This window comes from Carya illinoinensis, chromosome 3 (genome assembly GCF_018687715.1).
Source record: "Carya illinoinensis cultivar Pawnee chromosome 3, C.illinoinensisPawnee_v1, whole genome shotgun sequence".
Classification (NCBI taxonomy): Eukaryota; Viridiplantae; Streptophyta; class Magnoliopsida; order Fagales; family Juglandaceae; genus Carya; species Carya illinoinensis.
In genome coordinates, this window is record NC_056754.1 from 54099841 (window position 1) to 54114397 (window position 14557).

The window sequence follows — 14557 nt, forward strand, 5'->3', positions numbered from 1 at the left end:
TAATCCGAACAAATGAAATAATCCGCTTATGCAACTTCCAATTATTATTAATAAAGTGAGCGGTCACACACATGTAATTAATATTTTGAATAGAAGTCCAAGTGTCAGTGGTCAGGCATACTCTAAGTTTGGTGGTCAAAAACATTTTCTTCAAACTATCCTTCTCTCTCAAGAATACCCTCATGCAGTCACGCATTACGGTAAATCGAGAAGGAATAGGAAACCTTGGATCAAGGGCTTTAACAAATTTTCGAAACCCTTCTCCCTCAACACACCTAAATGGTAGCTCATCCACTATCACCATCCTAGCAAGGGTAGCTCGGATTTTTTTCTCATTATATTTGGCCATCCCTAAGGTCTTCTCTCATTCCCCTCCTTCACTTCTTGCTTCCGGGACCAAGAAAATTTGACTCTTGTCTACTTTACTCTTACGGTTTTTGGGACAAAGTTGGATGTGTGTTTTCATGACCGAAGTGCCTTGCCTTTTGGGATGGCATTTCCATTGCCTATGACAATGGTTACAAGTAGCTATAGGCTCTTCGGGATCACAATCGGGCACTCTTGTGAAGTGAGACCATACCTCGGACTTATTCTTAGGATTTCTACTACCAGGTAGAGGGCGAGGGATAGAATGAAAGGCACTAGGAGTGCCTACCGAAGAGCTTATTGGTCCGCTAGACTCATCAACTATTGGACTGAGAATATCAATCGGTTGTTCTGGGGCTGGAATGCCAGGACAAGATGCACCTGTGGATGTAGGAGTGTTTGTGCCTTCCATATCCATGATTTAATAACTAGAACTGTAGAACACAACAAATAAGATAAACATAAACAAAATAAATTCATGAACTAATGTAAAGATTACTCAAGTAAATCAACCAAAATATGCCACCAACGAAAATATGCTTTATTTAGTGGACATAGACTATAGTAGCTAGCCGGATTCACCTATGGCTTTAAAATACAAAAATATTCAGAAAAAAATAAACCTTGAAAGCCCTTCATGTTAAATTCTAGAGCTTATATCTGGAGGAGTGTTGGATAAGTAATTATAAGGTGCTAATAAATATTGTGATTTCACTGTGATGTGTGAAAGGTAATGATTTACAATTTGAGATTTAAGTTTCTTCTAATGAATATTAGCAATGCCGATGTAATTTGGTTAAAAAGCTTAAGAAATTGAGCTTTAATCCCTTAATATTATTCTATATATTCATGTAATTATTACTGTCATCTAACAAACTAATTATTAATTAATCATTTATCTTGATTTTTTTAGCCGAAAGGAATCCAAAGCCCGGCAACTACACCGGCCTGGAATATTACTCCAACAGGAAACTGCAGAGTCATACCTACTGCATCCTCAACACTTACCAGTCTTTTAAACACGAGAAACAACAAATCTAGTCCATAATATTAGTCGGCCTCACGATAACAGATAAAAGAGAGAGAGAAATCAAAAATCAACAACCAAGCAACAAATCAACAACCAAACCCATAGCATTTAAAAGAGAAATAAAAAATAAATCAATCAACGCCGTCGGAGTCTCGGAGATACTGGATTTCAAACCCATATCCATGAATAAAACACTAGAGAGAGAGAGAGAGAGAGAGAGAGAGAGAGAGAGAGAGATACCGGAGAAGCCGTCGGAGGCTGGAGCTGCGCCATTTCGTGGTGGCTGAGGGAGTCGAAGGCTGGGGCTGAGGGAGTCTACTGGGGCTGTCGAAGGCTGAAGGCCTGGGGCGCCGTTTCTGATTGTAAACCCTAAGTCACTTCACTTCAGTATCGGCGGGGGGGGGGGGGGGAGTTAAAAACTTAAAACCGGTCTTAATACTGTAGCGACGTGCAGCCCCTTTTTGTATTTTCAGCCCCTTTTGATTTTTTTTTTTAACTGTAAATCAAGTAATAATTTTGTTTTAATACTATATATATTAACTAATATGACTATACTATTATATATAATATAACTATATATATATTATATAAGTATAGTTAATTAGTAAGTTAATATATAACTATATATATTATAGTATATATATTATATATACTATATAAGTTACTATATAGTATATATAGTAACTTATAGTTAATTAGTAATGTAAATTAACTATATAAGGTATAGTTATATATTATATGTAAATATATATGATTAATGTATAAAAAATAAATAGTATAGTAATTATATATTATATAAGCCCTTAATATATATAGTATATATATAATCTATAATTATATATAATATAACTATATATTATATATTAACTTATAGTAAACTAGTAATTCTCATTGTAAAATATAAAATAAGCTATAGTAACTTATATAGTAACTATATAGTCTACATTAACTTATATTAAATTAGTAATATAAAATATAAAATAAGCTATAGTAACTTATATAGTACCTTATAGTAAATTAGTAATGTAAATTAACTAAATAAGGTATAGTAATTTATATAGTAACTATATTATTATATAGTTAACTTATAGTAAATTAGTAATGTCAATTAACTATATAAGGTATAGTTATATAAAATATATAAATATATATGATTAATGCATAAAAAATACATAGTATAGTAACTATATACTATATAAGCCCTTAATATATATAGTATATATATAACTATATATTATATATAATATAACTATATATTATATATTGACTTATAGTAAACTAGTAATGTAAAATATAAAATAAGCTATAGTAACTTATATAGTAACTTATAGTAAATTAGTAATGTAAATTAACTATATAAGGTATGGTAACTTATATAGTAACTATATTATTATATAGTAACTTATAGTAAATTAGTAATGTAAATTAACTATATAAGGTATAGTAATTAGTAACTTATAGTGTAACTAATAACTATATTAACTTATAGTAACTTATAGTAAATTAGTAATGTAAATTAACTTATACTAACTATATTAACTTATATTATTCATTATAATGTTTATGCATTATTATTTATTAGATGCTAATATATTGATAACACATATTTTTATAAAATATGCACAATATCGGAGTCGGAGTCAAAGTAGTAGTCGGAGTCGGATTCGGAGTAACAGTCGGAGTCGGAGTCGGAGTTGGATTGAGAGTCGGAGTCGGAGTCGGAAGGGAAGTCGGAGTCGGATGATTAATCGAAGTCGGAGTCAGATCGGAGCGGAGTCGGAGTCGGAACAGCTCCACCTCCAACTCAGAGTCCGACTCCGACGAGTCGGAGTCGGAGCTGAGTCGAAGCCGGAGTCGGATTTTCGGATTTCTGCTCAGCCTTACTTGGTTCATGGCCATTATCTTGTTATTTATTTTATTTATTTAATTTGTTTTATTTATTTATTTTCTAGGGACCTATTGGGGGTTTCCAATTTGTTTTTCTTATAAATAGGACCTCCTTCATTTGCTTTAGGATCTTTTGGCAAACTCCTAGAGGGAAGACTCTTGTTTGAGAGATCACAAACTAGTGCCCTTGCACTTAGGCTTTTTGGGTGCAATTCGTGAATCCCAAAGAGAGAATCACACTTTGCAATTTGTGAATAAGTGTGATTCAATCTATCTTGTTCTTGCAACTTGGTGCAATTCGTGAATCCAAATTGTGTTTATCAATCTATGAGGTTTATTCATTACCTGTGCAATTCGTGAATCAAGTATTGATTATCCTTTTTATGTGTTTTTTCATTCAAGTTCATTAGTATTTTACTATTGTTCTTGAGCGTTCTTCGTTGTTCTTGAGTGTTCTTCATTTTTCTTCATTGTTCATGCATGTTCTTCATTGTGTTCATGCGTGTTCATCATTGTTCTTGAGGAGTTCATATCATATTTTGCTCATCCAATCCATCCAAGCCTCAAAATCGCCCACCACTTGTGTTTGTCAACTTTTCATAGTTGATTGCTTCATCCATTTTACCCTAGCCGCCCCCTACATCTTCCAATTAAGATTCCTATCATTTAGGAATCCTAATTGATCCCTAAAATCACTCTCATAATCAGCCATTCATATCTCCATCATATCCCAAGATTCTACGAAGGTCATCTCCAAGATTTTAGGAAGTTTGACTTCCAAGATTTTAGGAAACTTCCTAAAATCCCTCAATCACCAAAAATTTGGCCAACCCTAGCATGCCCACTACACATTACTCATCTTCCATCCTAGCCACCCATCTTACATCTTCCAAACCCTAAACACAACTTTCAAACCCTAAACCATCTTCCAAGTGGCGCCTACACTAGCACAAACTTGTGCCGTGCACCCCTCACCCTTGAACCACACAATCCTTCATCTTCTATCACTCCATACACCCATCTTAGCCTAAACACTTAACTCCACCATCCCCAAGTGGTCATATTGACCACCTTTGCACGTGAGCCAAGCAAGAGAGGAACCAAGGTTCGGTCATCACAAGGCCACCATTGGCGTGGAGGACTTGGTGTTTTGGGTCCAGACCGAGGACCCCAACAATGTCGTCCTGCACGTAGCTGCTTTAGTCTATGTATTTAATACAAGTATATGCGACGTGGTGTTTTGAGATAGGGCTTTCAATGCGGTGTGGCTTCTGAGATGGTGCTTTTAATACGGTGTAACTTTTAGTTTATGTTTTGATGGTGGGTGAGCAGTGCAGTCATTTCTAGCCCCCTTCGTTAGAGAATGGAAGGTTGTCCATGTCGTCCTTTCACTTGTCGATGTAGGCCTTTTAATTCTAGGTGTCATGGGGGACATTAGAGTTGGAGTGTCCCATTTATCTCCCTTTGTCCAATTTCCTGTGCAATAACCTCTTCTTCACCTGAGACAACTAGAGTGCTAGGCCCTTTTGGCGATCCTAAGGTCTAGGGAGGGTAAGGACTGGGTTGGACTAACCCAAGTAACGAGCGAGACAAGCGCTACAAGAAGGAAGGTGGACGGGTGTAGACCCTATGATACATGCTACACGAAGAAACATGGGAGAGGAACCGACAGCCATTAGCCCATGCAAAGAGAGCCAAACAGGAGCAATTAAAAGCACGTCAATATGTTAGAAGTGTGTTGCCAAAAGGACCCAAAAACGAAGAAATTCCGATTAAACCTATTCAGTGAGAATTGGCCAGGTAACTGAGAAGGTTATTCCCCACCCAGTTCATGTTGGTTAGGCTTGGGCAAGACAATGAGGCAAGTTTCAACCCAGGCCTTACCCTCTAATAGCCTTTGGATCACCAAAATGACCCGGCCCTCTAGTTGTCTTAGGTGAATAAGAGGGCATTACATGGGAAATTGGACAAAGGAGGATAGATGAGACGCGTCAATTATGACATTCCGTTTGACACTTAGCATTAAAGGGCCCACATTGGCAAGTGAAAGGAGGATGCGAGCAATCCTTCATTCTCTGATGAAGGGGACCGAAAATGACTGTGCTACTCATCCACCACTGGAATGCACCCTAAAAGTTGCGCCGCATTAAAAGTGTTGAACCCAATGTTTCAAGTTTTGTGTAATTATATATCTACACATGGATTTTGATATAACAAATGAATTCAAAAAATAAATGAGTCTCAAACTCAAGTTATCTACACAATAGAGTCAAGCAGATCAAACAAACAAGCATGAGCAAGAATGAAACAAGTTCACATTAAAGTCATAGAGTAATGTTGTAAATCTCTTAAAAATTCGAAATTAGGATTAAGGTTCAAAATTAATATTTTATCATAAATCATTAAAATACATTTTCCACATGTGCATGAATATTTTGAAAATTAAATTTGAAATTTTTGAAAGATGATTGATTGTCATCTTTCACATGTGCATTACATGATTAAAGGTTTGAATTTTGAAAATATTAAAGATAATTGATTGTCATCTTTCACATGTGCATGTTTTATTTGAATATTTTCAAAAGTGATTGATTTTTTTTTTTTACTTATGTAAAAGGTAGATATTTTTGTTTGAAAAATTCGAAAAGTAAAGTGTGTTTCTTTTGTCATATGTAAAAAGTAAAAAGATTAGGTTTGAAAAAATTGAAAAGTAAGTATGCTCCTTTTGTCATATACAAAAAGTAAAAATATTAGGTTTGGAATATTTGAAAAGTAAAGTGTGCTCTTTTTGTCATATGCCAAAAGTAAAAGATTAGGTTTGAAATTTTTGAAAAATGAATGATGTTGTCTTTAACAATTGAAAAAGAAGAACTTTTTATTTGAATTTTTTGAAAAAATGAATGATGTTGTCTTTGACATGTGAATTTTTTTAAATTTGAATATGAAGTCTCATATACCTATAAATAGATCGTTTGAGAGCTTCACATTTACAACATCAAGAGCATACAACATTCATTCAAAACTTTTATTCTCTCTTCTCTAAGCATTGAACCTTAATCCTTATTCATTTTGAGAGAAATATAATTTGCGTTGTATTGTTATTATTTCACTCATTGAGGAGTGTTTTCTGATAACTACCCACTATCAGCTCTTGTATCAGTAAAATAGTGTGTATAATCCTTATGCGTATAGAAAGTGTTCTATACTGGGAATAGTTGAATCACCATGTGTAAGATGATTACAAGTGTAGAGGGTGTTCTACACAGATCCTTTATAGGTGTTGTTCAAAGGTGTAATTGGTTTTTATCTCCACCTGAAAAAGGTTGAATAGTGAATTTGAGAATCCTCAAGGGGTAGCTTGAGGCGAGGACATAGGCAGTGGGATCGAATTTCGTTAACATACTGAGTTTGCTTCTCTCTTACCTTTACTCTTTATATTTATTGTTGTTTCATATTTTTTTTTTATATTTTATATTGTATATTTGATTTATAATTGTTATTTTTTTAAAATACAACTCTATTCACCCCACTCTTATGTTGGTCATCTGGGCAACAAAAAGCACCATCTCAAAAGTCATGCTGCATTGGAAGCCCTATCTTAGAACACCACATTTCATTGAATACCCAGACTAAAGTAGCTATGGGCGGGATGGCATACCTGTGAAACTGGTTACAGAATGTGTCTCCTGAAATCTCATATAAAATCTACATCCCATGTACAAAGAACTCTCTTCGAACTCAATTATTAATGAACTACTACTCCCTACGCAAGGGACTGACTTAAGTATTAGAGGTTCCTAGAACCACCCTGGGCCCACCTTTGTTTTCGTGTTTGTAGGTGAAGATCGTGACCCAAGTTGCTAGAACCTTGTCTGGGCATGTAACACACGACGTTAACAGTTAGATTATTCCTTTTTATTATTATTATTTTGGGATTTTAAAAAGTTAAATTATTTATTGTAATTTATTTTGAGAATTTAAAAAAATTATAATAACTAAATAAGATGAGATTATATGAGTCAAAAGACTTTTTGTATCTAAACCTACCCTACGACTATCTACTAACAAACAATATCTATAGTTTTCAAATTTTAACCAATAAATAAAATCAAGATTACAAACTCAATAATAACAAAGGGCAGCACTACACCCACCGATGATTCTTCCCGATAAGTGCAATATTTTTTTATTATTTTGTTACTTTTTTTATGCATTTTTTAATATCTTTAAAAATTTGAAAAAAAATTCAAAACATCATTAAAAAATATTTCTTTAATCATTAAGTAAGAGGGAGAGAGAGAGTCGGGACCCATTGCTGGTTGAAATCCTCAAGACCCATAGCATTTCTCTAATAACAAATATGAGCATAGGTTCAAAATTACAATCCCAACAATAAAAACATAAACATATTAAGATATATCAAGATTAAAACTCAACAATAATAAAATTGTAATTTTGAAATAAAACTTAAATAGGTTATTATGGATTAATTTTGGGATAAGTGGGTTGACCCATTTATCAATCATATCTTAACATGTCAACCTGTTTTAATCCGAACCCATTTATATCAAATTCAAACTCGCTAATTCGTATCGTATTTGTGTTGAATTCATGGATCGTATTACATATTACCACATCTATCCTATCCGAGTAATGTGGAGCTCATCCATAGAGTCCACTCTCTATTTAAATTCTCTTTGTAATTCTAGATAGGGAATTATAGAGGAACAAGGAAATCATATTTGAATTTTAACTATATATTTAAAATAGAGTAGTGCAAGCTATAAATTTTTTTAACAGATATAAGTTTAGGGTGCTGGTCTCACATATTTATTTTGAAAAAGAATTGAACTTATTATTAGAAAATAGATTTTTCATATGTATTTTGCATTTATTTATTTATCTGTAAGAAAATGTATAAAATTTGCACACCCTATAAAAGTCAAAATATTTTCCTTTAAAGTATTATTTATATATTAAACACTTAAAGATATCATATTAATAAATATAATTAGAATAAAATAATAGTAACATTGTTTTTATCAAACTAAATAACTTTGGACTTTAGCAACTTCCGGTCCAAAATTAGCCCCAATTGCTCAGTATGCGGACCTCATAATTAGCTTAATAGCTTTCATGTTTGCTAGACTCGTTAGCCCAATCTAAAAGTTCATTTTACCTCGTGAACTTGGCCCATTACATTTGTATATTTTTCCCTTTTATATATTAAATCAACAGAAATTTCTAATTTTAAAATTTCGAGTTTAACGTCACGTGGTATGGTGAATGACATATGTACAAATATTTTCTAATTTTTTATATAATTATATTTTAAATTAGAGATATTTATATAAAACGATATTATTTTTATAAATTATTTTATAAAAACGTTACTCATTTAAAACAACATTGTAAAGTGTTGTAAAAATAATTTTATATGTATCATTCTCCATTTTGATCTATCTAATACTTGTCATAATATCTTGCACGAATGTTATATTCGAAGGGTTACGAGTAGCAATATAATTTTATCTTTCTAAAATGTAAATACTTTCTCGATTTAAGATCTCTATATATATTTTTCACCTAATATATATGGATTAAATTAGTTTAGAGAGGTCATTCGTTTTCATAATTATTAAGTAATATGTGTGGAGTAAAATGTGTTACATGTAATTGTTATAAAAAAAATTATGTTACGTATAATGGCTATATATAAGGGTGTATCAACATGGATCCAGGTATCGAAAAATACCCGAATGCATATTTGAATTTTGAAAATTGGATTAATATCCACTTGAATAAATCCAATCAAAACCTGATCAGACAGACATTCAAATTGTACCTGGATGTCTGGATTGTATCCAGATTGTAACCGGATTGTACCCAGATTAAAATCGGATATTCAGTTTTATACATTTTTTTGTATTCTACAATGGAATAAACTAGAAAGGGGAAAAAAAATGAAATAGCAAAGACTAATTATTACTATCTCGCACGTTTCCAGTCCTTTCGTGTACTGATAAATTGTTTCGAAAACGTCCATACATATAAATTAACCAACCAACTCTGCCCCATCGATGATCACTTCACTTGGAAGCTGAAATCTTTTGGAAGTTAATTACATTACATGCATGCTGCATGCATGCACGTGAAAGAAATTGCTTTATCAAATTATATATAAAGAAGCATGCACGTTATAAATATGTGATCGAGCTTATTATAAGCTTAATATATATAAAATGGTACGTACTAAATACGTGAGAATTAATTTCCATTAAGAGCTGTGGAAAAAGATTGTAATTAAGAAATTATATATATTAATTACTAAAAATTCGAGTTGCCTATATTTTTGGATAATTAAATCTTAAGTACGTAGTACTTATGATCGGTCTTTTCGTCATTTACAAGGGAATTTGCTTACTGCATATAATTGATCTATATTATATATTAATATATATACGTACGTGGCCGGTTTAAACGAAAATAATCTACTTTTGGTGGTGGGGTTTGTAATTAATTAACTGAAAGTGGGCTTACTTTTGAATTGTTAATTGTTACGATCGAGAAAGATATTGAATCAATGGCATGAGGGGACGTCATGTGGGATACAAATCTTGATCGGGAAGCCTTAATTTCTAACACGGCCAGCTAGATTTACGTGTGAAAATGAAACCACATGAGTAACAATATCAAAAGTTGTCTGGATATCATGATGATGATCGCTAGCTAGCAAAGAATCTTTACGATTGACAATTTTATACATATCCTGATGTTGTATACAAAAAGGGAGAAGAAAATATAAACCTAACAGTACAATATCATCATCATGACTAAGCACAAACCTTCTAAAACATATATATCCAATCCAGCTAGCTAGCTAGCATGCATGCAAGTCCCTCAAAGCCAAACAACACGTATACATGATTAATGCAAACCAACAAATTAATTATGTGTTTAATATCTAATATAATATAGTAATATATAAACACTATATATATATATATATTTCATAGGAAAACCATGCTGTTGTGATCAATCTCAAATCTCATATCCTCCAAGCTGTTTGAAGATACTGCTGCCCCATTTGCCAAGCTATTTTCTTCCAAATTCATGTCCCATAGGAATCCATATTCATCATGATCACCTTTGGAGGTAATTTCTTTGTTAACATTATTTGTAGTTTCCTGAGAGAACTGAAGAAGATTGAGCAGGGAATTGCTTTGGCTTTGGTTTTGATGAGAAGGGGTACTTGAGTCAAAGGGGGTCATGATTTGGTTATAATACCCACAAGACATGGTTTGGTTAGAGGGAGGAGATGGAGCTAACGGAGGGGCACAAGCTGTAGTACTACTGGTCTCAAACATATGTTGTGGGCTGAATTTGGTGCAATCCTCCGAGTCTGGCGTCAAACCCTTGCTTTTGTGAAATACTCTGCACAAAACCCAGTCTTCCTGTCATAAAGAAAATGTAGAATCTCATCAGACATACGTGTAAAACCAAAAAAACAAAACATGCATGCATGCATGGAGTGGTATATATTTATCCAGCTGAAACCAACTAAATATGGGTATCTCATTTATATTATTTTCCCCAACTCTATTTTTGGATAAATGACTGATTAAAAAGTTATTTAGCAGCGGAAATGCATATTGGACATGTGAGTGTGTATAAAAGTCAATGGACAACTTGCACATCTGCTTTCCTCTCTGTTTCCTTTGAGAGTCGCATAAAACTTTTCTATACATAAGGATTCTCTCTCTCTCTCTCTCTCTCTCTCTGTGAGTATGATTGCGTGTGTTGTGTTTCCGTAACTACGTGTAATTTGATACAGTAAGTATATATCTTTTGGAAAAAGCAGCATATATGAATCAGACCTTAGGAGGCATATGTGGGGTCTCCAAGCGAAATTCATGCATGATCCATCCGGTTTTGATTCCATTTGGAGCTCTGTTCCTATAGAACACCAAAGTCTTTCTCATCCCTACGATCTCGCGCGTCACTGGATCTTGGACCGTCCGATCCTTCCCCGTGGCTTTCCAGTATCCAGTTATCGTTGCCCGATTGGTCCGGAAGCCTGTGGCATACTTGCGGTCCCGGAAGCTGAAGAAGTACCACTCGTTTGCATTGAGCTTAGCCATCTCTGAAACCCATAATTAAATAATATTATTATTACATGCTGTAAGAATTTTAATGAACATAAACCTTCATGATCACAGTATAAGCAGAATGGCCGGAAAAGTCATGTATATATATAATAATATAAGGCCGCCTGCATGGTACATAAATATTAATATACACACAATATCACTGACTCATACATATATATATATATATGTGATATCAATATTCATCAGATAATTACTAATATAAAAGCCTTTGGATGAGAGGCATGATTTGCTCGAATCTCTGCATGATGAGCTAGCTCTATAAAAAGCCTCTGATGTTATAGCTTGTCTCCCCTGCCTTTAGGAGGTGTAGAATACTACCTTTGTCTCTCCTGGGATAGATCTAGGAGTTAGTGATCTAATGGTGCATTAATAGGGATTAAAGTCTCCAACGTACTTAATTTGTGATTAATATCTTTTGAATTAGGAAATTGATTGTTTTGTCCATTACAATGCTTGTATCAGACTTCATTACATATCTATGTTTTTTAGATCGATATATATAAACTTAGCTTATCCCAAAAAAAGGGTAAAAGCTAGCCTACTGAAAATTGAAATGTGTTTAAGCTTGCCGGCCATGTACTTTTGATCTCACTCTTTTTTGGCAGACCTAGAGAGTAGCATAAGTGGAAAAGATTCGATAGATGGCATGTCTATGTCACCTTATTAATGAGTTGTGTCTAAGGAAGCTAGAGCAAATTGAGGTGTCAAAATTAAGGAAGAATATTAATGATTTTTTTTTGATCGGGACTTCTAGGGTTTATAGTCAATTTCATGTGTGACCATGAGTACGTGTCCATTTTTGTTTACTTTTCTTCATTTGCCTAAACTGTTTATGGTGATCAAATACTGATATATTATATATATATATATATATATATATATATGGTTGGCTGATGATCAACTTACTTGAATCGTAAGGCAAGTGGGTTCAATTCATCGTGTAAAAATGACCATTAACGTAGCTAAGGATTTTTGCTCTATTTTACGACTCATTTTTCTTATATATTGTATGATCTAGAGAGTCTTATCCTTTCAACCTACCATATATCTATCCCATCTAATTTATTAATTACCATGTAATTAAATTAATTATAGATCGTAAAGGGAAAAAGCCGTAGGAAAAATAAAGATCAGCAAACACTGATCGTGATGAGGATCAGCTAAGTTTCTACAGTAATCACCCAATTAATTTTGTTAGGGAGATGTTGGGTGTCTGGCATGCATTTAATTAGCAACGACAAGCTAGCTAAAAGATCATTTTCAACAGTACTACCGTGCTAGAAGTTGTGGTGCAATATGTCTGGACCATCTTTGAAGTTGGTCCCTACCGGTTGTGAATGGATTAATATAAGATATATGCAAGTGCATGCGCCGGAACTTCCAGTGCTCTAGATCACTGTACGTGTTTGCATGTACATCATGAATACAACCATGAGAGAGAGAGAGAGAGAGAGAGAGAGAGAGAGAGAGAGAGAGAGAGAGAGAGAGAGAGAGAGAGAGAGAGGGCTTGTATATAGCTACTTTTATAATGGATTCCAGTAATTCTTTGGATCTTTCGTTGAAATTAAGGAGATAACGTACGTATTCTGAGATCATCTTTTAAGAGAATAATTTTAGGATTGGAATATTCATCCTATATATAAATTATGACTGCGGAGCTTTCTAGTTGTGAAGAAAATCTACCGCATCAGAGGCTTAAAATTAATTTCTTGTCAGTTCTTTCTTGCAATGATAACAAAAGTTAGCATTATCAAATAAATGATTGAGTATAGCGCTCTCTCTCTCTCTCTCTCTCTCTCTCTCTCTAGACTTAAGAAGGGTCATGTTTGTCCACTCGTTGCCGTAGCTACTATGCCTCGTAAAAGCTACTCATCAATAATTTGGTATTATTTGTATATGTCTTAATTACCTGATCATCATCATGCTCACAGCAAGCCAGCCGGAAAAACTACAGACTAATACCCAGCTGGCTAGCTTGTTCCTCACGATCAAACTATTATTATCATCGATCGAATAAAATCTTGTTTGATCAGTTTATTTAAATTAACAAAAATAAAACCAAACAAGAAATATGTATCTGAATTTTGGTGGAAAGACATCAAAGTGCAGATCAAATAAAGGACTTGAAAAAAACAAAATGAAGGAAGAAAAACAAAAAGTTGGTAACCATGGATGTAATTCAGAGTACCTACCAGGAAGCTGCCATGGCTCACAAGTATGCAAGTCAATTTCCATCAAAGTACCCTTCAAAACCTCCTCATTTGTAATCTTTTTGTAAAGATAATGGCAGACCAACTCCTCATCATTAGGATAAAACCTAAACCCTGGAGGGAGTGCTGCCCCTATATCTCTCAGCCCCATGGCTACAATATCGTAATTTGAAAGGAAGAAAAGAATGATGATCAGTTTGGCAGCCAAGAAAATGGGATAATAGTTGTTTTACGGTTGGAATTTCGAAGCAAACTCTAGTCTCGATCGGGGTATATATGTATATATATATGGTAGAAGATGGCCAGGTGGGGGATCCGAATGCGGAAGTACGATTCAAAAAGATCGGGCTTTTGGTGGTTTCTTTGTTTGGAAACTTGAAATATAGAATAGAAGAAGAAAAGAAAGGCTTGGTATTATTTATATACAGTTAAGGAGGATGATGATGACGATGATGAAGTATGCCTTCGCCAGTTAGAACTACTTTCTTACAATATTATTTTATAAATTCTGGCAGGCCATACTCGCTGGCTAACTTTTCATTTGTATGTGTGTGAAACTATTTCTCGATCGATCAGTTATAAAATGGTAGGAAGTTTCAAGAAAAACCAAAGTTACAAGAAATGTTGGAGGAGTAGAAGCTATGGATTAAGGGTACGTACATACTGCAAGATACATACGTACGCGCGTGATCGGATATGTATGGACAAAAGCCAAGCCATTTTATGACGATCGATGCTCATCAATATCAGAGAAACCCTCCAAAACACTCCTTTTTTTATATAATTTTGGTATATACTTTACGAACATTAATTTCTGATCATCATGTACATTAATTCAAAGACAATTAAGAATCTTTATGGATACAAAAACAAAAAAGCTAGCTAGTTTACGT

The 14557-nt window shown here is 33.8% G+C and overlaps 1 protein-coding gene across 1 annotated transcript; it reads right to left on the reverse strand.

The window, feature by feature from the left end:
* Positions 1-10013: 10013 nt before the first annotated feature.
* LOC122305347 (NAC domain-containing protein 21/22-like) lies at positions 10014-14218 on the reverse strand. The gene is made up of 3 exons (XM_043117811.1): positions 13647-14218; positions 11161-11426; positions 10014-10737 (listed from the first exon to the last, which is right to left on the reverse strand). The coding sequence occupies exons 1-3, from the start codon at positions 13813-13815 to the stop codon at positions 10294-10296; spliced, it is 879 nt and encodes a 292-aa protein (XP_042973745.1). The 5' UTR covers positions 13816-14218; the 3' UTR covers positions 10014-10293.
* Positions 14219-14557: the final 339 nt, after the last annotated feature.

What these genes read in the sequence shown, in the direction of transcription:
- LOC122305347 (XM_043117811.1), bottom strand. Translation starts at nt 13,815, where the DNA reads ATGGGGCTGAGAGATATAGGGGCAGCACTCCCTCCAGGGTTTAGGTTT. An exon ending in TGAGCCATGGCAGCTTCCTG is followed by an intron (nt 11,427 to 13,646) that starts GTAGGTACTCTG and finishes TATGGGTTTCAG; the next exon opens with AGATGGCTAAGCTCAATGCA. An exon ending in CCCCACATATGCCTCCTAAG is followed by an intron (nt 10,738 to 11,160) that starts GTCTGATTCATA and finishes TCTTTATGACAG; the next exon opens with GAAGACTGGGTTTTGTGCAG.